This window comes from Eschrichtius robustus, chromosome 21 (genome assembly GCF_028021215.1).
Source record: "Eschrichtius robustus isolate mEscRob2 chromosome 21, mEscRob2.pri, whole genome shotgun sequence".
NCBI lineage: Eukaryota > Metazoa > Chordata > Mammalia > Artiodactyla > Eschrichtiidae > Eschrichtius > Eschrichtius robustus.
The window spans coordinates 25,884,134-25,907,113 of NC_090844.1; the positions used below are offsets into that span (position 1 = coordinate 25,884,134).

At 36.3% G+C, this 22,980-nt stretch overlaps 1 protein-coding gene across 9 annotated transcripts in view; it reads left to right on the forward strand.

Annotated features, from left to right (window-relative positions):
- NRG1 (neuregulin 1) overlaps positions 1 to 22,980 on the forward strand; it is a 1,032,063-nt gene that overhangs the window by 873,797 nt on the left and 135,286 nt on the right. For 5 of the 9 annotated variants that reach the window (XM_068531883.1, XM_068531882.1, XM_068531884.1 and 2 more), the window contains exons 4-5: positions 8,685 to 8,735; positions 11,059 to 11,109. The exons of 3 other annotated variants lie outside the window; for them this stretch is intronic. In XM_068531883.1, coding sequence (XP_068387984.1) covers positions 8,685 to 8,735; positions 11,059 to 11,109 — 102 coding nt within the window. Of the gene's footprint in view, positions 1 to 8,656; positions 8,736 to 11,058; positions 11,110 to 22,980 lie in introns of those variants that run through there. One more of the 9 variants, XM_068531889.1, reaches the window with a different exon arrangement.

Consider the following 22,980-nt stretch of genomic DNA (forward strand, 5'->3'; position numbering starts at 1 on the left):
GCTGAAGTTTTGATAATATGGCTTTTCACATTTCTTTCATAGGAGAGACATCCAACTTATTTTTCCATATTAATTCATTCAAGAATTGGTCTTGAATTTGAATGTAGTATTGACCAATTATAAAGTGTAGAGAAATGAAGGTAGGGGTGTTTTGGATAATGAATCTTTTTTACCTGACAAGAATAAAGAGAAGTTCACGGAGTATTGTAAGGAAGTCATTCTTAAACAACCAACTAAAATTCCTTAAGGACCGGGTTCCTATTGGCTTATTGAAAGCATCTGAAGGAGGAGAACAAAGAATGTCAATTACAGTATAAGGTGGTTGTTTTTATTTTCTTCTTAGAATGTTAGGACTAGTTCATCCTTATCCAACCCTCTCATTGTACTTAAAAAGAAATGGAGACTTAGGCTGTGTCTTAAATTATTTAATTCCCGGTCCAGTATAGTTTACTCTATACCAGACTCTGTTTGTGAACGTTTAAGATAGACCCCTTGGTTTGTGAAGAACGAAAACTGAAAAACCGGTGTGAGGCATCAAGAGAGGGGGATTCCATTGGGAAGAACTAGAACTCCATTATAACTGCGACTCAAGGAGAAAATGGTACCCAGGGTGTATCTATGAGTTTAAACACCAGGAATTTATGGCTTTTCTCTCAAGTCTCTCCTTCATGTGCCTCAGATATGTTCTTGAATCTTCTGTTTCTTAGATTTTCTAACCTCTCCTGCTTTCAAATATGCTTCTTTATAATTCCAAACTTTGACCTGCTTATGATTCCATTTGGCCATATTCTTCTTCATGGCTCCTTTGAAGGCATCCTTTCAGTTTTGACTCCTACTGTGTGATTGTTTCCTCAGTTCCTAAATCAAATTCCCCGTAGCAAGAATCTGACTGGCAGAGCTGACTATGCCGGACCACATCAAATGATCCAGAGAGCTTACAAATCATCAGTGTATTCTAATCAGGTCCCCACCATGGGCTCACCCAGGATAGTGAAGCCAGAAACGTGGCTGCCTAGAAACGCCCTCTCTTTTCAGAGGAAGCGGGTCAGATGTGCAGGTCGGCAGAGCCTGTACTCATCAGGCACCAGGATAGACAAGGCCAGTGCATTCTGTATATTGGGAGACTCTCTTTTCTTCCTACACCTCAAGGGCTTAGTTATAGTGCCACCAGAGGAAAATATGGAATCATTCTGATGTTCATCTTCTTCTACTGTCATCTATGAATTTGCTATATTCAGATCAAGACTGGTTATCCCAGAAGTCTCAGCTCAGGTCCTGAGGTCTTGGGGACTCAAATTCACTACCTTCGTGTTGTCACATCCCTGTCCCTCAAGATTCTGGGAAGAGGTTGCACAGAAATATTCTCTCAGAGAGAAAAAACTCTCTGCTCTGGTTATAAACTGTCACACGACCAAACTCTCTCTTCTTTTCTTTTTTTCCAAACATCTTTATTGGGATATAATTGCTTTACAATGTTGTGTTAGTTTCTGCTATATAACAAAGTGAGTCAGCTATACATATACATATATCCCCATATCTCCTCCCTCTTGCGTCTCCCTCCCTCCCACCCTCCCTATCCCACCCATCTAGGTGGTCACAAAGCACCAAGCTGATCTCCCTGTGCTATGCGGCTGCTTCCCACTAGCTATCTATTTTACATTTGGTAGTGTATATATGTCCATGCCACTCTCCCACTTCATCCCAGCTTATCCTTCCCCCTCCCCGTGTGCTCAAATCCATTCTCTATGTCTGTATCTTTATTCCTGTCCTGCCGTTGGTTCTTCAGAACCATTTTTTTTTTTTAGATTCCATGTATATGTGTTAGCATACGGTATTTGTTTTTCTCTTTCTGACTTACTTCACTCTGTATGACAGAATCTGGGTCCATCCACCTCACTACAAATAATTCAATTTCATTTCTTTTTATGGCTGAGTAATATTCCCTTGTATATATATGCCACATCTTCCTGATCCATTCATCTGTTGATGGACACTTAGGTTGCTTCCATGTCCTGGCTATTGTAAAGAGAGCTGCAATGAACATTGTGGTACATGACTCTTTTTGAATTATGGTTTTCTCAGGGTATATGCCCAGTAGTGGGATTGCTGGGTCGTATGGTAGTTCTATTTTTAGTTTTTTAAGGAACCTCCATACTGTTCTCCATAGTGGCTGTATCAATTTACATTCCCACCAACAGTGCAAGAGGGTTCCCTTTCCCTCTACGCCCTCTGCAGCATTTATTATTTGTAGATTTTTTGATGATGGCCATTCTGACTGGTGTGAGGTGATAACCTCATTGTAGTTTTGATTTGCATTTCTCTAATGATTAGTGATGTTGAGCATCCTTTCATGTGTTTGTTGGCAATCTGTATATCTTCTTTGGAGAAATGTCTATTAAGGTCTTCTGCCCATTTTTGGATTGGGTTGTTTGTTTTTGTGATATTGAGCTGCATGAGCTGCTTGTATATTTTGGAGATTAATCCTTTGTCAGTTGCTTCGTTTACAAATACTTTCTCCATTCTGAGGGTTGTCTTTTCGTCTTATTTATGGTTTCCTTTGCTGTGCAAAAGCTTTTAAGTTTCATTAGGTCCCATTTGTTTTTGTTTTTTTATTTCCATTTCTCTAGGAGGTGGGTCAAAAAGGATCTTGCTGTGATTCATGTCATAGAGTGTTCTCCCTATATTTTCCTCTAAGATTTTTATAGTGTCTGGCCTTACATTTAGGTCTTTAATCCATTTTGAGTTTACTTTTGTATATGGTGTTAGGGAGTGTTCTAATTTCATTCTTTTACATGTAGCTGTCCAGTTTTCCCAGCACCACTTATTGAAGAGGCTCTCTTTTCTCCATTGTATATTCTTGCCTCCTTTATCAAAGATAAGGTGACCATACGTGCATGGGTTTATCTCTGGGCTTTCTATCCTGTTCCATTGATCTATATTTCTGCTATATAACAAAGTGAGTCAGCTATACGTATATAGCTGACTGTCTTGATTACTGTAGCCTTGTATTATAGTTTGAAGTCAGGGAGCCTGATTCCTGCAGCTCTGTTTTTCTTTCTCAAGATTGCTTTGGCTATTTGGGGTCTTTTGTGTTTCCAGACAAATTGTGAAATTTTTTGTTCTAGTTCTGTGAAAAATGCCAGTGGTAGTTTGATAGGGATTGCATTGAATCTGTAGATTGCTTTGGGCAGTAGAGTCATTTTCACAATATTGATTCTTCCAGTCCAAGAACATGATATATCTCTCCATCTGTTTGTATCATCTTTAATTTCTTTCATCAGTATCTTATAGTTTTCTGCATACAGGTTTTTTGTCTCCTTAAGTAGGTTTATCCCTAGGTATTTTATTCTTTTTGTTGCAATGGTAAATGGGAGTGTTTCCTTAATTTCTCTTTCAGATATTTCATCATTAGTGTATAGGAATGCAAGAGATTTCTGTGCATTAATTTAGTATCCTGCTACTTTACCAAATTCATTGACTAGCTCTAGCAGTTTTCTGGTAGCATCTTTAGGATTCTCTATGTAGAGTATCATGTCATCTGCAAACAGTGACGGTTTTACTTCTTCTTTTCCAATATGCATTCCTTTTATTTCTTTTTCTTCTCTGATTGCTGTGGCTAAAACTTCCAAAACTATGTTGAATAATAGTGGTGAGAGTGGGCAACCTTGTCTTGTTCCTGATCTTAGTGGAAATGGTTTCAGTTTTTCACCATTGAGAATGATGTTAGCTGTGGGTTTGTCATATATGGCTTTTATTATGTTGAGGTAAGTTCCCTCTGGAGGGTTTTTATCATAAATTGGTGTTGAATTTTGTCGAAAGCTTTTTCTGCCTCAATTGAGATGATCATATGGTTTTTCTCCTTCAATTTGTTAATATGGTGTATCACATTGATTGATTTGCGTATATTGAAGAATCCTTGCATTCCTGAGATAAACCCCACTTGATCATGCTGTATGATCCTTGTAATGCGCTGTTGGATTCTGTTTGCTAGTATTTTGTTGACGATTTTTGCATCTATGTTTATTAGTGATATTGGCCTGTAGTTTTCTTTTTTTGTGACATCTTTGTCTGGTTTTGGTATCAGGGTGATAAACCATCTCTTCTTAAATGTGTATTTACCGTTGACTTGGACTGAGAGAGTAGAATTCTCAAGAATCCCCCCACCCCCACTATGGGGGAGGAGTGTCCTAGAAAAAAAAAAACTTAAAAATAAGAACACGTTGCCAAAATATTATATTATGTAGAACTCCCCTTGAGATTTTAATTATATTATCTATGAAATATTAGTCATTTTGTTTATTTTGTGTTGTCTAACTCGTTTCTCCGATAAATACGTAACTATAGTTTGATAATTTCTATATAGGTTGCCTGGATGAAAGATCCTGGTATGTGGCTGTGAGCTAATTATCCTAATTTCATTCTATGCAAAGGATTTCTTGTGATTTACTTAAATTCTCACACAGGTGCCTTCTTGGCACTTAGACGTTTATACTTTAGGACAAGATTTTAGGAGGGATGGCAAGAGTTAGAAGGAAAAATGCATGGGAGACTGTGTTTTCTTTTCTCCTTAGGAAAAATTTAGCAAGATGCGCTTGCTGTTTGACACTATTTTTAATCCCATTATGACAGCCAGAGAACTATTAGAATAAAATTAGCACAGATCATAAAAATCGTCCATCTAATCTTATAAACTTCCTGCAGTGAAATCCATTGTTTAGATCTGCTTAGATTAACAACTAGATATAAATGAAATAATATGAAAAAACTGTGAATTTCCCCTTGAACCATTATATGCTTGTGTGAAACAATGACCATATTTCCAATATCTTCAAGCATTTAGGAAAGAATGTACATATAGCTAATTGTTTTGTTAAGCATTTTAGAAATTTATATGTTTTTGGTCATTTCCAATGCCTTTTAATCCCTACCTTATATGGAAAAAAGAACCTGTCATACAGTAGACAGATATAAACCTATGCAGTCTGCTAATGACTTCTGGGACTATGTAAGTCTACCAAAGTCCAATTGAGTTTTCATGCAAAACAGGATCTCACGGGCAATCATCATTACGTGATGGATTACAGGTGGATTCCTTTCATGAATTCAAATATAGTAGTTTAAAAGGCCACGTACACCATGTTCACACAGATCATACACTATATGTTGATTTTAATTTGTATCTTATTTGGCTTGGTCTTTATAGAGGAAACCTTAATTTAGTCATTAATTCTTAGCTAAGAAGCTCTATAAAAACTCCTGGGCAGCAGATTAGGGAAGAGAATAATAGATGTAACTGGTTTTCAAATTAATTAAGTACTGCTGTCTTTTAAAAGATTAATACAGCAGAATATACAACTAATCAATCATATCTTCTACTAGGTTTTCTTGTTTTAATCAGGAGAAAAATCATTTGAGTGAGATCCAAGATCCCATAGGAGCAATTGGGCTGCTAGCAATAAAATATCTGTTTCATTTTAGATGAGCAGAAAAAAATATTTCCACAAAATTTGATTAATATATCAATTGGCCCTTTAAAAAATTAGCTCATGTGGGTAACCCACATTGACAGTGTTGTAAGAAATGCCATGATATTGGTGATCAACCTATAGTTATACTAAGAAGCACATAAAATATGTTTTATAGTTTGTATAGCGGTCTCCATGTATGTTGCATTATGTAGGATTGCCATGAAGTGTAATAAGGAAGAGTAACATGAGTGGAAAAGAGCTGTCTTTTCAGTGCATGGTGTCCATCCTGCCTCTACACCATTTGTTAATTTCAAAATTTCTCAGTTGCTTAAGACTAAGCTCTGATTATGAGCAAGATCTTATTCAGATGCTCAAAGTCATTTTTACCAGTGCTAATAAGTATGCCCATCTTAAATCTTAAAAAAAATGACTTGATCACAATTTTTGAAGACACAATAATGACCTGTGATTTTAGAATAATAAAGAGTCACATAATTGGATATTTAAATTCACACAGACGTATGTATGCTTGTATTTGTTTATGTGTATTTTGCTAAATAGTTATGTTTAGTATATTGTGCTCATGATGAAATCTCAAACAAGCCATGCATACACAATAATTAGAAAAATTCCTTTCCAGAAGGTGTTATTTTTCAGGCGCTGCCACTTTTTCTTGAGAACAGATCCAGTTTATTAAAAAAGCACTCGAACATTACAAATAAACTAATGTTCCATATGTTTCCTTGCCTACTCAGCATAAATTGCTCAGCTGTATTCAATTTTTGATGATTCTAAATCCCTATTAATTTGCAGTAATGGAGGGGGTGTCCTTTATAAATTTAACAAATTTAATATACCAAATTACTAAGGGGAAAGATGTGTTGCTTAAATAAACATCAAGGAGATTTCAGGACTTGATAATTTTTTTAAAATCTGTAATTGTAACAAAATTAATTTCAATCACCCTTTTAACAAAAGGTTGTTTCCTCAATCTATGAATTCTATCCAAAACACATAAAAATGTTTGCTGAGTGGTTTTAATCAAAAAGATTAACTTTTCTTATTAGCAAGATTCTTTTCGTATAGAAGTATACAAGTTCTGAGCTTGTATTACCCCCAAGATAATTCAAGTTTTTTATTTGAACCATAATCATTAAAGATATTTTTAAGGTCTCCAGGATAAACTCTAATTTTAGAAAGGGAGGTTATTTTAAGTTGTCTACATGGATACATTTTTGTACTAACCTCCTGTTCTGGTATTTTTATGTACCATTCAATGAAACAAGGAAATGTTATGGTTAACCTTTCTTCGCATTGAGATCTTTTATGCTGAAGATAGAATAGCTCTGATTCTGGGGTTTTGGTTTTGTTTATTTTTTGGAAGGTCACAGGGGGCTACTTAGTTTGTCAAAAATAAATGTGAAAAGAGTCTTGATACTCATACCAGGATGGGGATTTTTGCCCAATTCTTATGACCCTGAGCTTCTTACTTCAGTCTGGCTGTTGTGTCATTGATGAGTCCCGTGAACAGAATGAGAAAGCATCTCTCCCAATGTGGGTACTTGCTTGGAAACTTGGATCTTCTTCTAGCTACTCATAGAGAAAGACAAATGCTGTCAATCTTTGATAGAAATGTTTCTATCTGTTTAAGTTTTCCCCGAAGAAAAACCGTATCATTTTCTACAGTCCATAAGAAGAAAGCTAGTTGTAGCCACTTCAGAAACAGATACGCCATAGCACCAACTCAGAATATCCTCTTTAATGCCTGCTGCTTGTGAAAGTCCCAAGGACATCATACACCCTCACGTGCTGATTCTTTTCACTGTATCCCATTTTTAGTGGGTGTAAGAGCCAATGTAGGCGACTGGTGACTTGATAATAATCTTGCACCTTGAATGGTTTGTCTTCCTAATGCTTCATTAGAGAGGACCATCCATATTTAAATTGCATGAGAAAAAACACAAACTGGTCTTACTAAAGATATATTTCTGATTATATATACTCATATTTAACTTGATGCTTATTCTTAAACATCCTGCTGAATCTCACATGCCATTTTTTTTCCAATTCCACTAAACCATTTACCCCTAGAGCCTCTCAGCTTGAAGAAATATTGCCACTTAAATTAATTCATCTTACCCACTAGACTAGTTCTATCATGGAAGCCCTAAGTGGTCATAACTATATTTAAAGATGATTATACTGATCATGAACATTTCCAACTCCATGATTAACAGGCTATTAATTCCAACATAAAATGATAATATATGACATACTTAGGATTTTAGTAGGATCTAGTAACTTTCGTAATATATATATCACAACAGATTCAACTTCTGTTTTTGTCCTGGTTAATAAATAGTAAATCATTTGACAATAATTATACACACAGTGAAAGTTGAATAATATCCACCATTGCATCTCTACGTCCAATAAACCTATGCCTCACTGAAAACATTAGATTCTAACGAACTGAAGCCCTTTTTGGAAGGACTGGATGAATACAGAATTAGACAATGTATTCATCCTTTATTCCCTCATAAAGGCAGTAAGAAAACAAGTCAAAGTTTGAACAATACCGTCACAATTCCCATGATAATGGTGCATCCAGAAGTGTACAGGTTAATTCTGCATTTCCTTGAGTTAGGAGCTGCCTACTTGCTCTGTGCCCTGCTCTGAGTAGCTGAAATGATAAGACACCCATCTTGATTACCACTGGCAATTTTATGTAGCGTTTGATACCAGAACTTGATGTTTTTCATCAATCCCAACTAGAAACATGACTTGCTTTTGGTTTGGACAGAAATGTAATTCTCCAAAGATCTAATATTTAAAAATTTTGACCACAGTTTTGATCTTCCAGCTTTGATTTTTCTTGGTTTTGCCGTTTCTGTCTTCCTTTCTGAAGAGGAGCCCCCCAGACTCTTTGCTATATATTCTTCTTCACTGACCCCAGTGGGGGCAGGGAATTCTTCCTAATTATTCTGTCACAGCCCATCTCACGCTGTTTGCCCAAGAAAGAAGAACTACTTATCTGGATAGTCTTTTTTTTTTTGCGTTTCTCACTCTCTGTATGGATGAGGCCTGGGCTTTCATCATCCCCTTGCAGTACTTTCTTCCTTTACACACATTTTTTATTTGAAGGAAGGCTGTGGAACTGGCTCCCAGCCTCCTGACTGTACATCATAATGTCCTATCACCTTTTCTTTTTTGCAGAGATCATCACTGGCATGCCAGCCTCAACTGAGACAGCGTATGTGTCTTCAGGTAAGGAAAATAAGCTCGTCAAGTTTTACTAACCAGAACGACAGGCATCACAGCTGGCTGTTCCTTCTACTAATCAGAACCCCTTCTGCATCCACATTTCAGCTGCTCTTGTTTTCTGCTCCAGTATTTTTCTCCGGCTCAGTCTGCCTTTTTGGATGTTACTTAAAGGAGTCCAGTTCTTGCTGTGTGTCTGAACTTGGACCCAAGAGGCATGCTTGAGGAAAAGAAACCTAGATACAACTTAGGGACGTTAGACCAGGAAAAGAGACATCTGGGTTGTAACTTCAGTTTTTGTATCTTTCTAGGTGCTTCTCTTAGCTGTCTCTGCCTTCATTCATCCATCAGAGTTTATTCCTGGATAATGTATCAGTGTCTGACCTCTGACCTTTGGGCTCTTAATGATCAGTTGTGGGTCACTAAACTTGAACAAAAACACTGTTATAGGCCTGACTTTTTAAAATGCTGTTGCTTTTTTTGTTTGTTTTTGGGGTTCTTTTTGGTTTGTTTTCGTTTGTTTGTCACTTGCCTACAATATTTGCTGATAGCAGTTGTGGTCTGAGCATATATTCGCTACTTAAAACCCAACTCTACTAAACACATGTATAACCCTAATTCGTTGATTTCTCCACTAGCTGTGAATGTAATTCATCTACTGTGAATTTAAGTTTTTTTCTTACTTTTTCTTAACCTCTGCAGTTCTATAGTTAACAGAACCTTAGAATATTTAAAAATAAACATTTAGTTGAGAACAAGTTTTTGGAGACCTAGATTCAGAACTCACTTCAGAGGTTTGATGATAACTTGCTTTTCGCATGATACTTCACAATTTACAAAGATTTTTATGTCTCATTTGATAATCACAACAGATTTGTGAAACAAGGCAGTATTTTTCTTCATTTTACAGATCAGAAAACGGAAGCAGTAGAAATGTTGAGTCATGTATCTCAGCAAGTGGGAGAGCAGATACTTCAAGCTCAGTATTCTTTTCATTACCCCATAGTTAATGCTTTGGCTTCATTGATTTTTTTTTTTTTCATTATGGCCTCTACCTTGTTGAAGCTCTTGGAAGCCATGTGATCTAACACAGCCATTTTCTAGCTTACCTTCCCCAGTTTAGCCTCTTCCCTTCAAAGCCATTGTACAAAATCATAAAAGCTAACTTTCTCTATGTCCTAGACCTCTTTGGCCGTATTGAGGGCATATTTATGTGTCATTACTAAGATGTGAGTATGTGTGTTGTAAGGTGGAATGATCCTGGAGTTTAAGAGAATCTTACTTTTCCGAGTAATAGAAAGAGAAAAAAAGAGAGAGAAGGGAGAGAGGGAGAGAAAAAGAAAAAAAAAAAATTTGTAGAGTTTCTGAATTTCCTCACCTTTCACTCTGGCATTTCTTTAATGTAAGGACTTCATTATCCGACCCCAGTAGATGCTGTTACAAACCTGAGCTTTTAAATTCATGGAATGCTTGCCTTGGGAATTTGGAGTGACTGTAACTATTACTTTCTGATATGACTTGAATCTTTATAACTTTCTGGTTGCTGAATTTCTGGTTGCAAAGAATCCTTTTTTGATACTGAGTTGTTCTTATTTCTTATTCATAAAAACCCTTAGGTCCCATGCTTTTTTTCCTGCATGAGGTATGTTTTATGCTCTGCTTTACTTAAGTACTGGTTTTCCTTCCTTTATCCTTGCTACCTAAGAGAGTCATGCTACTGTACATCCCCAATGACTGTATTATGAATTTATTTAGCACGTTTTATTCAATCCTGAAGTAATTGCTCTAGTGGACCTTGCATGGACTTTAGTCAGCACCATGTTTGGCCAAGATGTTTATGCAGAACAGTTCGCCTGAAAATATTGTCATTCTTCTTCTTCTTCTTCTTTTTTTTCCCCCTCTAAGCATGAAAGTTGCCTTTCATTCTCTCTTTGAAAATGGGGATTGTTTTCTTTGGTTTCATGTTTCTTAAAATCAAGACCAACCTAAGAGAAGGAATTATCTGTCTCACCTGGAGTGTGGATCTGTTCAGAGTAGTGGTTTTAGGAAATTGGAACAACAGTTGGTGTGTTGGGGGTATCTTTGCAGATGGACCAGCCCCTTTTGCATCTCTTTCTGAAGTCTTTGGGTCTGGCCTACAGAAACATTCCTTTGTGGTCTTTGAATATTGCATATATCTTCCTTTGACTTTGAGACGCTTTCAGCTTTTCTGTTGCACCATTTTCTAGGCCTCTTTTTCTAGATGATACCCAAGCCTGGCAAAATTTCTAATTTAAGAATCCAAGTGGCATGACTCAATAAAGCTTCATTCCACTTTTATGTTTTATAGAGTCTCCCATTAGAATATCAGTATCAACAGAAGGAGCAAATACTTCTTCATGTAAGTATATTTATATATTCTGTTCACTAGTTTTTAACCCAAGACAGTTATCTGCTTCCAGAGATTATGTTCATGTCTCTCCCCTGCCCTTATTGAGGGATGGGGTATCAAGTTTGGGAACAGGATGGTGTTTGCTGTTTGGAATAGAAATGACCTCCTGCTACGGTTGGGGTCGACCAGATATCCCCTCCCCCTGGAATACATATGGATATTAAAAGATACCACATATGTAGTAGTTTTAGGATAATGTAATGTCTTCAAATATTGGAAAATAGCCACGTAGCCTCTGAGGCCTAGTTCTGGGTGAGCAATAGAGAACATTGTGGGTTGTTTTTTGTTTCTTTTCTTTTCTTTTTTTTTTTTAAGTGTGTCTTGATGCCTTCAGCAACTGCCTAAGGCATGATACCCAGCTGTTTGGGGCCTCTGTTCCAAAGCACCTCAGTTCTCATATAAAGTCTGCTGTGATGGAGTAAGGAAACTATACATAGATGCCCTCAATTCAAATTCTATAGCAAGTGACTAATTATGAAAATGTTTGAAAGCAAGTCCCTAGGCAAGATCTCAGATTAGTTTTCCTGTGTTTAACGTGAAATGTGCTTTGCGTTTATGGAGGTATACAACTGTTAGCTTGATTGGTGCTTTGTGCCGTGTCAGGGGAACTTAAGAAGTTAGCAAGGACTAGTAAAAATAGTTTTGATACTGATAAATTGTGAAGAGCGTAGAATTAAATTTTGATATGCAACAGGGGAATTTATCAGACCTTGAAAATAAAACTTATAACTCCAGTCTTTCTCTCCCTGATTTTAGCTCTTTATTTAAAACTCATTCTCAGTTTGATAAGCTCTTCAGTACATAGATATTCCCAATTATTCTGTTCCAGCCTGGAGAGTGTGTTTAATGAACAATATCCTTTGGCTATCAGCATGGTAGAAAATACTTGAAAAGAAAGTATTTACTTTTGGCAACTTCAGTAGTTTCCCCAGTCTGTTTAAATATCCAGTTTGGTTCTAAAACCATTCCCTTTGGGTTGGTGGTACCCAGGCTGTAACGAAACAAGGTACACGTATTTTTTATTGCATGAAGGTTGATGTTTTGGCTATACTTTAGCCAGATAAAGCATCGTTTAACTGCACTGATGGCAACAATCTAGTAAGATCAACAGGAAATGAAATGCTAGGACTAGATTGGCTTCCCCTAAGGACACTCATTACATACTCCAAAATGATAATCCCTTCTGGGGAGTTTGGATATTTGTTATTTAATTCTACTTACAAAAAGATTAGTATAATTATGTAGATTTTAGCTAACCAGCACTGAGGAATCATGATGAGCTTTGTGTTCTATTTTTGAGTGTTTATTATATAAAAGCAAATACTAGGGTTTTCTTTCTGGCCTTTTGTCTGGGAATAATTTCTCCCCTGCATGATTCATTGAAGAAAGTTATTGAAACTCTTGTAATTGGAACCCTTCATGCTATCATTAATGGGGCAATGGAGGCGATCCTTAAGCATATCCGAGTAGTTTGGGAATGGAAGAAATACTTAGGGAACTGAAATGAATCTCTCAGTTTACATTTCTATTCACTGCAATACTACTGTTGAGAGAGAAATAATTTTGAAATCTGACTCTGATCTCTAACTCTCAGCAGAATTAGCTCCTTATATCTGGTAAAGATTTAAAAGTAAGAACGAAGACTTTGTGTACCTTTATGTTAAAATATTTCAGTGTACCATACGTCACTCCCCACTCATGGTGAGCTCTCAGTAAATACTGCTGAATTGATTAATGAATACTTTTTATTTTTTCTCTACGGTCGAATTCTATTTGTGATAACTTAAGAGCACAGGTTTGTTTTGCCCCAGAAGTAAGTAAACATGTAATAAAAGAGACACAACTTCTATAATTCCTGTGCCAAATCATAACTGGAGGAGGAAGAAAAATTCAGGAAATAAGCGATCATCCCCTTGTACACCACTGAAAGATTCATGCCCTCACTTTCCCAGTGATCCAGGAGATGAAATTTAATCATGTCCCTGAAAGAGTGATATACTTCATGCATGGAGTGTGCGTGTCATCAATTTTGATAAGTTCACTCACATATGACTACAAGAGACTTGAAAAACGTTTTTCTCCAGCAACTCATAGTATAGGGTACAGTACAATACTTGCTTCCATTTATAAAGCTTTGGTTTATTTATTTACCCTGTTTTCTATGGAAATAAGATATTTAAATAGACTCTACGATTTGGCCAGGTTTTTTTTTTTTTATTAATTTTATTGGAGTATAGTTGCTCTACAATGTTGTGTTAGTATGAATACATTTTTTAATCTCGTGAAAATATACTCTGTACTTTGGAAATATAAACCAATAGTGGCAGGATCCTAAGTCTAGTCTTGGTGAGAACAGTGAGAGCAGCATGAGGTACTCAGTTCATCCAAAGGCTGCATTCAGGGGAATTCTGCACTGGAGCAGAGCTGTGACGGAAACACAGCTTAGTAAAGGCTGGAGCTGAAACTTGAGGAACCGGCAATCGCAATAAACTGGACTTAAAAATTCAAAATATATAAGAGTCAGAGGCCTTGAATAAGTTCACACGGGTCAGAAATAATCAGCCCTGAAGAGGTTTCTTTTCACTGTGTTTCAGCCAGAAAGGAGACGTGTAAATCCCCATATGTGAAAAGCAACCTGTGCTATTACAATGTAATCACGTCTGTGTGGCCTCCATTCTTTGAACTGTTGACATTGGTGTTTTTTGTAAAGTAAATTTTGAAAACCCTTTCTGAAGTAGTATGGATTCAGCAAACCTCTTGTGTATTAGAATGATTTGGTGTGCTTTGGGGGGGTCGGTGTTAAAAAAGGGTGAGGGAGCCTTATTACTTTTCAGTTCTTTCGGTACAAATGTGCACACCTTTATAGGGAAACGTCCCCTTAATTACCAGTGCTGGTTCTGGCAACATCTCACCTCTGGGTAAATCTTGGGAGGGTTTATCAGTGGTAGTTCATGTTCATGGCCCTGCTCAGAACCTTGTCTGTTATGCCAGGTGTCTTCTGCGGTATCCTTCCCTGATCACTGCAGCCCTTCAAGTTCTCCTTTTCTCCTCTGTAACTCATATTGGAGTAGAAAAAAAACGAAAAGAAGAAAATTAAAATTGCCTACCAGCTATCCAAAATACTATTGCTAGTATTTTAGTATATTTTCTTCAAATCAGTATTCTTCCTTCTGGCTTTTTACTTCTCCACCTTCTATCCATTTAATGTACCATAAGTGTTTTTCCCATGTCATGAAATGCTAGTCAGAAATTTTGAAAAATATTTTTCTAATCTAAAATTTTTTTAATAAATCACTGTAACGATTCAGAAATCATTCTTGACTGGAGAGTTTAAGAGATTTATGTTTCATCTACAAACGCTGTATCATTTTTGCCCTCTTTCTATTTATTTTTCCTACCATTTTATAAATATTGGTGAAATAGCAAAGTTACTAATCCTTCCCTTTGTAAGGCAAATTTTAACTACTTCCTTTTTGAATTTGGGAATTTGCATTATACTTTCACTCTTTTTAGAGTTGTTAATTTATAAATTTTTTTAAAGTTTCTTATAATGATCTCCTGGTAAAGATTAGCATTATTTTCCTTTATTTTATTTTACTCTTTTGTAAATGAGGCATCTGTGACTTAAAACACATAAATAATTTGCTAAATGAGTGTCCTATTACACGTAAGTGACAGGTTGTAGAAAAGAACTTGAAATTTATAAAACAGTCAGTAGGACTGTCTTGTTCCTCCTTTACACAGCATCAGCAAAAAAGTAAATGGATTGTTTAGAACAAACAAACCTTAATGATTTCTGTCTGAATTGCCAGCTGCTGGTGACCCCATTTTGCAGACAATTTTGTCAAATGCTATAAAAAATACAATTGTTTTACCAACCACTTTACTGAATTAAGCCCCATCCATTCCAATGTAATATAAAAATGAGAGAAACAAAAATGGAAAGTCTAATGAATAGTAATAGGAAAGAAAATAAAGAGAAGTTTCTGGAAAACAGTCTTAAATAACTGAAATATATGTTTCAAATAATAATAGTAGTAATAGCAAATCTTTATTGAAGGCTCACTTTGTGCCAGGCACTGCGCAAGGTGATTTACATGGATGCTGATTCATGGTTCCCATAAAACCGTCTTCCATTTTTCAAATGATGAAACTGATGTATTTTGTCTAAAGTCCCACAAGCAGGATTCAAACCCAGGCAGTACGCTAGCCTGCCGTAATGCATGAGGTTTTGTTGCCTCAAAACAAAAAAAGCCTTTAATACGAAAAGGAATGAGATTCTGTGAATGGGTGGAAAAGTAGTCTCTGATACAAAGTGGATTGGGTGTATGTGTGGCAGATTAAGGTCAATGCATTGCTTTGAACCAGCTGAGCCCATATAATCTTTATGTTACCCATCAAAGCGTGACAGGTGGTGAGGGGGAATGAAAAGAACACAGACGTCAGATGGACTCATGTCCTTAAGTCTAAATACTAGTGCTGTTAATTACTGTGTATTCTTAGGCAATTTATTTAATGTCCTTAAGACTCAGTTTCTGTCTGTATAACCTTGTTTATCTCAAACTATATTGAGAAGCCTAATATGAGAAAATGAATGTGAATCATTTAGCACAGGCTTGCTTTAGATGGTCTCCTCTATAGACGGAAGAGAGCCAGTACCTGAAAAATGCGTGTGTCTTTGAAGAAAATGGAAATCAAGGGAGTCCTACCATTTTATTTGAACGACATAAGAAAATATCCTTATTGTTGGAGGAGGAAAGGAGTTGATGATTTTCAGTCTAAATGGTGGTGCTGAAAGTTGTATGCCAAGAAATCACTGTCTTTTCCAAAATATTATATATTCTCAGCTAAGACTGCATTTGAAAGGAACTTATCAAGAAGTCCTTTTTGAAATTTCTGAATGAAATGAACAATTCAATCTTTAATTTGACACCTAAAAGAGCTAGCTGAAGGAAAAAAATGTCTTTTGTCTGCAGAGACATTTGTTATAATCAGATACAACATGTTCCCTTGGGAATAGCGCTGTGCTATGTATTGATTAGATTGGACCAGGTCTGCTGGTCCACTGGTGAAGTTCAGAGTTACGGTTCTTACTTCCATCCTCAGCTGTAACTGACTGACCTAGTCTAAATGTAGACAGAACTGCCCAGACCTTTCCTAAATGACTTTCAACTGGAAAAATGGCATTCCTATCTCAGATCTTTATTGGCGGCAAAATATGAACTCTGTCCTGTCACCGTTAGACAGCTACTTCTAACTGAATGCAAATTGTGTTTCCAGACTTCTATAAACACGGTCTTTTCAAGGGTGTGGTGGCTCTGTCTCTTGTGGAGAATGACAAACAAATTGCCATGCATCCTATAGCAATAAAAGAAAAATTTTAAGTGGAGATTGTCCAACTGGTATTACTTCCATTTTCCTGATTGCCTAGAGCGTTAGTTACAGATTTTTAGGACAATACACTGACTTGGAGCAAGAGTAGGGGCTTGTGTGTCACAGTCATCTGCATTCTCACCTTCATGCTTAGTTCACTCATTTTGTATGTGAATGTGTCTTACATTTTCCCTTACAGTACTCCCTGCAACTGTAATATAATTCTTCAGTTCTGCCTTTCTAAAGGCATTCAGTGTCTGTCATTGCATTCCACTACTTGATAAGAGAAAACTTTTGATCAAGCTTATAACTAAATCATCCTTAACCTTTTGTATTCAGTTGAAATTAACCTTTTCCAAAAGTATTCTCTTGACCCAGACAAATATGTGTGTGTGCTATGTATATATAAATACTGATATTTGTATCCTACTGTATATTTTACAAGGTATATTTTCATATATTGAGTCATTTATTCACACAGTAATTCTGTGACCTAGATTTCATCCCACTTGTCAGTTGAGGGATGTGAGACTCAGAAATTTCTGACATGTCCAAATTCAAAAACTACATACATAGGTGGTAGAACAGAAATTTAAGCCTGAATCTTCTGATTTCAATCATATATTTTTTTAATTACAAAGTCTTACAGGATCCATGCAACTAGCTTGAGCTTCCTTTTTTTTTTTTTTTTTTAGTGGTTTAAATTTTTTAAAATTTTTATTGGGGTGTAGTTGATTTACAATGTCATGTTAGTTTCAGGTGTACAGCAAAGTGAATCTGTTATACATATACATATATCCACTCTTTTTTAGATTTTTTTCCCATACAGGCCATTACAGAGTATTGAGTAGTATTGAGTGCTATACAGTAGGTCCTTATTAGTTATCTATTTTATATATAGTAGTGTGTATATGTCAATCCCAATCTTCCAATTTATCCCTCCCCCCACTTACCCCTTGGTAACCGTAAGTTTATTTTCTACATCTGTAACTCTATTTCCATTTTGTAGATGAGTTCATTTGTACCGTTTTTTTAGATTCCACATATAAGCAATATCATATGATGTTTGTCTTTCTCTTCCTGACTTACTTCACTCAGTATGACAATCTCTAGGTCCATCCATGCAGCTTGAGCTTCTTAAAAAAAAAAGAAAGAAAGAAGAGGGCTTCTTTAAAAAAAAAAAAAAGGCATCAAAGTGGAGTCCAGGTATATAATCACGTTTATACCAGTTATCTCAAAGTCAGCTTTTAAGTGAAATAATATACTCTCCACAGCCTACAAGGTGTAATGAAATGGACAGGAGAACCCTTAGTTAATAGCAACACAATTCAAAGGTTTAATACTATAAAAGGAGCAGAAAACGGTCTAGAATCATTTCAGTGACTTGCTCTTTGGCTTTGTTAGTTTGAGAATTTATCTATTTAAAAACATGCTATTTACAGAGGTGGGAATAATCTTAGAGTCATTGTGTTAATAGGCATCAGATCTTCAACAAACAGGGAAATCTTCCTCAGTGATAGTTGATGTTTGGGGTAGAGGCATGACCTTATTCCAAGCTGATTACTGTTTAAGCTATTACATAATAGTGTAAATCCTAGATATTATTTGTATGATAGCTAAACTCAGTAGTAGAAAATTATCAGCCCTAGAGCAGTTATTTCTCTGTATTTTATTCTTTTGGGGGCTTTTTACTGGAATATTCCCTTTAACATTAAAAATCATCTTCCATCTTTTTGTATATCAGCTGCGAGAGGGAAGGACTTCTTTATTTTTCTTGTTTTTAGAGAAGTATTAAAACTACAGTAAGTGTTTTTAATCATTAGGAATAGAGCAGTGAGGTGGATTATATATACAAAATACAAAAATTTTTTAAATGTTGAAGAGATTAGAGACAGAGAGACATGTACAAAGAAAGCATCTAGGAAAACAGAGCCAGCAGGATTTTGATAAATTTACTTACCAAAATAAATGATGAACTTGGTGGATTTCTTCATTCTTCATTTTTTTTCAAGTTATCTAGGGATCTGAGAAATAGGAAGATGGGAATAGAGGCCCATCTATTATGAAAAGACCCTGGATACTATAGGAAACAGGCCCCCCTCGCCCCTCAAAAGGAAGGAATAAGGTAGAGGAACAACATGGTAAAGCAATAAAATAAGAACTATGGATGATGATTCAATTAGGAGTTTCTCAACTGCAGGTGATAGAAATTCAACTCCAAAGAGCTTAAATATAAAGGGAGTATATTGGCTCATAAAACTGGCCCAGTTTGATCCAGAAGCTCACATGATATAATACGATGATTTCTTAGTCTTTATGCTTTGCTTCTTTACAAATGCTAGCATTGTTCTTAGTGGGTTTCCTCTGTCTGATAGGGGGATAGCTGCGGGTATTTTGAAGCCTCTATCCCCTTGGCTCATAATCTAAAAAGAAGAGAAAGTCCACTCCTTATCCAAACAGCAAATTTTTAGGAAGAATCTGATTGGCTCTGCTTGCATCATATGCTTACCCCTAAAATAATTTTGTATCCAGGGAGAGTAATGACTCCAGCTGGGCAGGGACTGGGACAGATCTCCACCGCTGTGTGTGCTTGGGTCAGTGAGGCAGCTGGGCTCAGCCCCATGGGAAGTGCATGGTGTGGGTTCATTACAGAGAGGAGGGTTCTGCACCTAAACTGGGGGAAAGGGCTAGACAGGCAAAACCAACACAGTCCTCTAGAGCTGATGAGCAGACAGCTTTAAAAGAATCAGGAAGTAGGGCTCACAGAGAATTTTAAAGGAAAGTTAAAAATAGATGTCATTGAAAAGTGTTTAATTGGGCAGACAAAATTCAAGCAAATTTACGATTGTAAAGAAAATAATGAGTTAGAAAACTGAAGACAATCGAAATATCATTTTAAAAAGACTCTTTGTTAGTACCTGAGCTCACTATCATCATTCTTAGGAATGCCCTCTTTTAATCCAGGAACTTTTTAGGCTCTTCTGAAGAAGGTAGAAAAGAGTAGAAAAATGGGTTACAGTTTTACAATTAGAATGCATGGGAAGCATTTTCAAATTGGTAAAATGTTCTGACTTTGGAGTTAAAAGTCAAAAAGTAGTTGATTCAGGGCTTCCCTGGTGGCACAGTGGTTAAGAATCCGCCTGCCAAGGCAGGGGACACGGGTTCGAGCCCTGATCCGGGAAGATCCCACATGCCGCGGAGCAACTAAGCCCGCGTGCCTAGAGCCTGTGCTCCGCAACAAGAGAAACCACCTCAGTGAGAAGCCCGCGCACCGCAATGAAGAGTAGCCCCCACTCGCCACAACTAGAGAAAGCCCGCGCGCAGCAACAAAGACCCAATGCAGCCAAAAATAAATAAATAAAATAAATTTATTTTTTAAAAAAAAGTACTTGATCCAGACTTTTTTTTAAATCCATGATTAAGTAGATTTTGAAAAATTACTAGTTTCTTTCATCAAAGCAGTTGCATGTTGATTAGGGTTTTTGGTTTTTTTTTTTTCCAGTAAGAAAAGGAAAAGAACCATGCTTAGTCCGTTCCATTTAATATTGCATAGTAAACTCAGCAGGTCTTGTGAAAAGTGTGAGCTTACACTGATTGAGGCTGTATCAACCTCATAGATGTCACCACTAAAACCTAGAGGAAATAATGTCTCCAGTAGTTCATCTGTGAGCATCTGCCACTATTCTCTGTCCTGTTCTTATTATTAACTCCTCTGGCACACAAGGTGCTTGTATACTTAATTCATTTCTTTAATAAAGGTGCTGTGTATACATAGGTCAACTAAACATCAAAGAAATGCTGGAATGGCACTTTCCATTTTATCTCTCGATCTATCAGAGGTCAACAAAATCTTAAAAACCAATGATATGGGCCAGTGTGGGTCATAGCCTAAAGCTGTGCTCATCTTCATTCAAGGGCCTAACTATCTCTTATTTAGGAGACTGGGTGTTTACGTCAGGTTAGTTAATCAAATGTGAGCTATCATGGTGTTTTTTGCTCAGGTATTCCAGAGCCTCTTCTTCGGTGAGTATCAAGCTTTGTAAGACGTGACAAGAAAAGAGGGAGAAAGAGAGAAAGAAAGAAAGAAAGAGGGAGAGACAGACTGGCTTTGTTGAAGATTGCAGGAACTTTTATTTGTAATGATAAAATATGTTATCAGTCTTTCTTTTAATTTTTAAAAGGAATTTTGGGCTATTAATCTCTCCGTTTCAATTGTAAGAATAGTCAAATACATATAGGGATAAGCCAAGTGTCAACTAACATCAAACAGCAAGTGAGTGATAAATTTAGGATGAAAATTTGGTGGCCCTGTTTCTGCTATTTGATTCTTAGGTCACTGAGGACTTACCCTCTCTTTAATTAGAACAAACAAATAGTTAATAACCCAGGTCGTACTGTGTTCCAGCATAATGCTAGGAATTGTGATGTGTATTTCTTGGAGGGGGAGGTGGTTGGGGGAGGTGAATAGAGGATAGTCCTTGGGCTGAAGGAGTTTGCAGTAAAGTTGAAAAGGTTAATTGTGGTTAATTATGCTCTTTGTGTGTGACAACACATAATCATAACATAAAGTAGAATTTGGGGGTCAGACTTTTAAATCAAGTTATTTTAAAAATAATATTGCTTAAGATAGAGTATGTTTATCCATTCTGTGGTATGTGATTTAAAATAAAATATTATTTGGGTAATGATTGGTTTTACTGTTGTCTTTTTTTTAAAGTAGCCAATTGTTGTTTCTGCATTATATTTAAAGCTTGGTCGTTTTACCAAGAAATCAGAATCCTGACATTTATCCCATTTTTAAAAATGATGAGAATCTATAATTTACCATTAAAAGTAGAAGACTAAGGTTAAGAGGCATCAGAAATTACATGATACTATGTAGGGTTTTGAAAGTAGTTTGGGGAATTTTTAAAGAATTTAGAAATTTAACTGGATATTTTAGAGGAGTGTTACCACAGTGTGATAAATTGAATTACTGTTGATTATCAGAAACTTTTCCATGTTACATAGATGGACTTACAAGATATGTTTATATATTCGAGGAGATATTTTTTATTAGGTGACCTGGAAATTTATATGGAAAGGTTGCAACTTCTTGAAGAATTTTATTTTCGTTAGGTAAAATCTGTTTTTTTATTTTTATTTTCTAAAGGCCGTTTAATTGGCCCAAAGGTGGGAGAAGTGGTAAACTTGAAAATGTATGTCTAGTTATATATATATATATATATATTTTTTTTTTAAACTTTTGGGTTTATTTAATTAATTAATTTATGGCTGTGTTGGGTCTTCGTCTCTGCGCGAGGGCGTTCTCCACTTGTGGCGAGCGGGGGGCCACTCTTCATCGCAGCGCGCGGGCCTCTCACTGTCGCGGCCTCTCTTGTTGCGGAGCACAGGCTCCAGACACTCAGGCTCAGTAGTTGTGGCTCACGGGCCCAGTTGCTCCGCGGCATGTGGGATCTTCCTAGACCAGGGCTCGAACCCGTGTCCCCTGCATTGGCAGGCAGATTCTCAACCACTGCGCCACCAGGGAAGCCCCTGTCTAGTTATATTATAATTGAGTGATAAATATAGTAAATTCAAATAGTAAAGTAAATTAATCAATTAAAATTATTAAATTTTGGAAAGCAAAATTATCCTTTACAATGATTCCTCTCTCAGTTTTCTTAAAATTCATTGCTTGAGAACAGTGACTAATTGACAAGAAGCTTCTGCGTCATTTGATCAAGTTTTTAACTACAAATTCCCCATATAGGAATGAAGATATGTTAAGAGAAAAATCTGCAGGAGATAAGATATTAAATGTTATTTTATAATATTCTATACAATTGTTATCCTGCATTTGAACTCAGAGATCTGTTTCGTCAACCTATAGAAATACATGCCATTCATAATAAGATAACTATGAGAACAGATCATGATTATTTATAATTCTCAGTCTACAGAACTATAAGAAGGAAGTTGCTGCAATTTTTTTTTTTAAATGCTGTAAAATCTAACATGTCCCCCCTCTAATAAAATGTGCTAGGAGCAGCCCACCTTATCAGACAGGGTATCTTTATGATAAAATGTGATATGAAGGGAATATGTCTGAGAAAAAATTAAGTGGCCATAACAGATATTTTACAAAGTTTGTACATTTCCCTTTAGTTGACCCAGATGGATTTTTTCCTCTTCCTTCCTCGTAGAAGCTTCTTAATTTCATGTCTCTAATGCTCCAGAGCAGAAATACATCTCTGTTTAGACTTTCCTCAAGTTATCTGTGAAAAAAATAAACCATACAAAGAGTCCCTGGGTGTGTTTTAGAATGAACAGATCATGGGGGCAGAAGAATTACCTTGTATGTGCAAATGAGGCTGTGTGAAAGCAAGATAAGCTTTAGGAAGGAAATAGGTGACTCAAGCACATATAGGCGGTTTATTCGAAGCTTTAAAAATGTTTTTACATTGC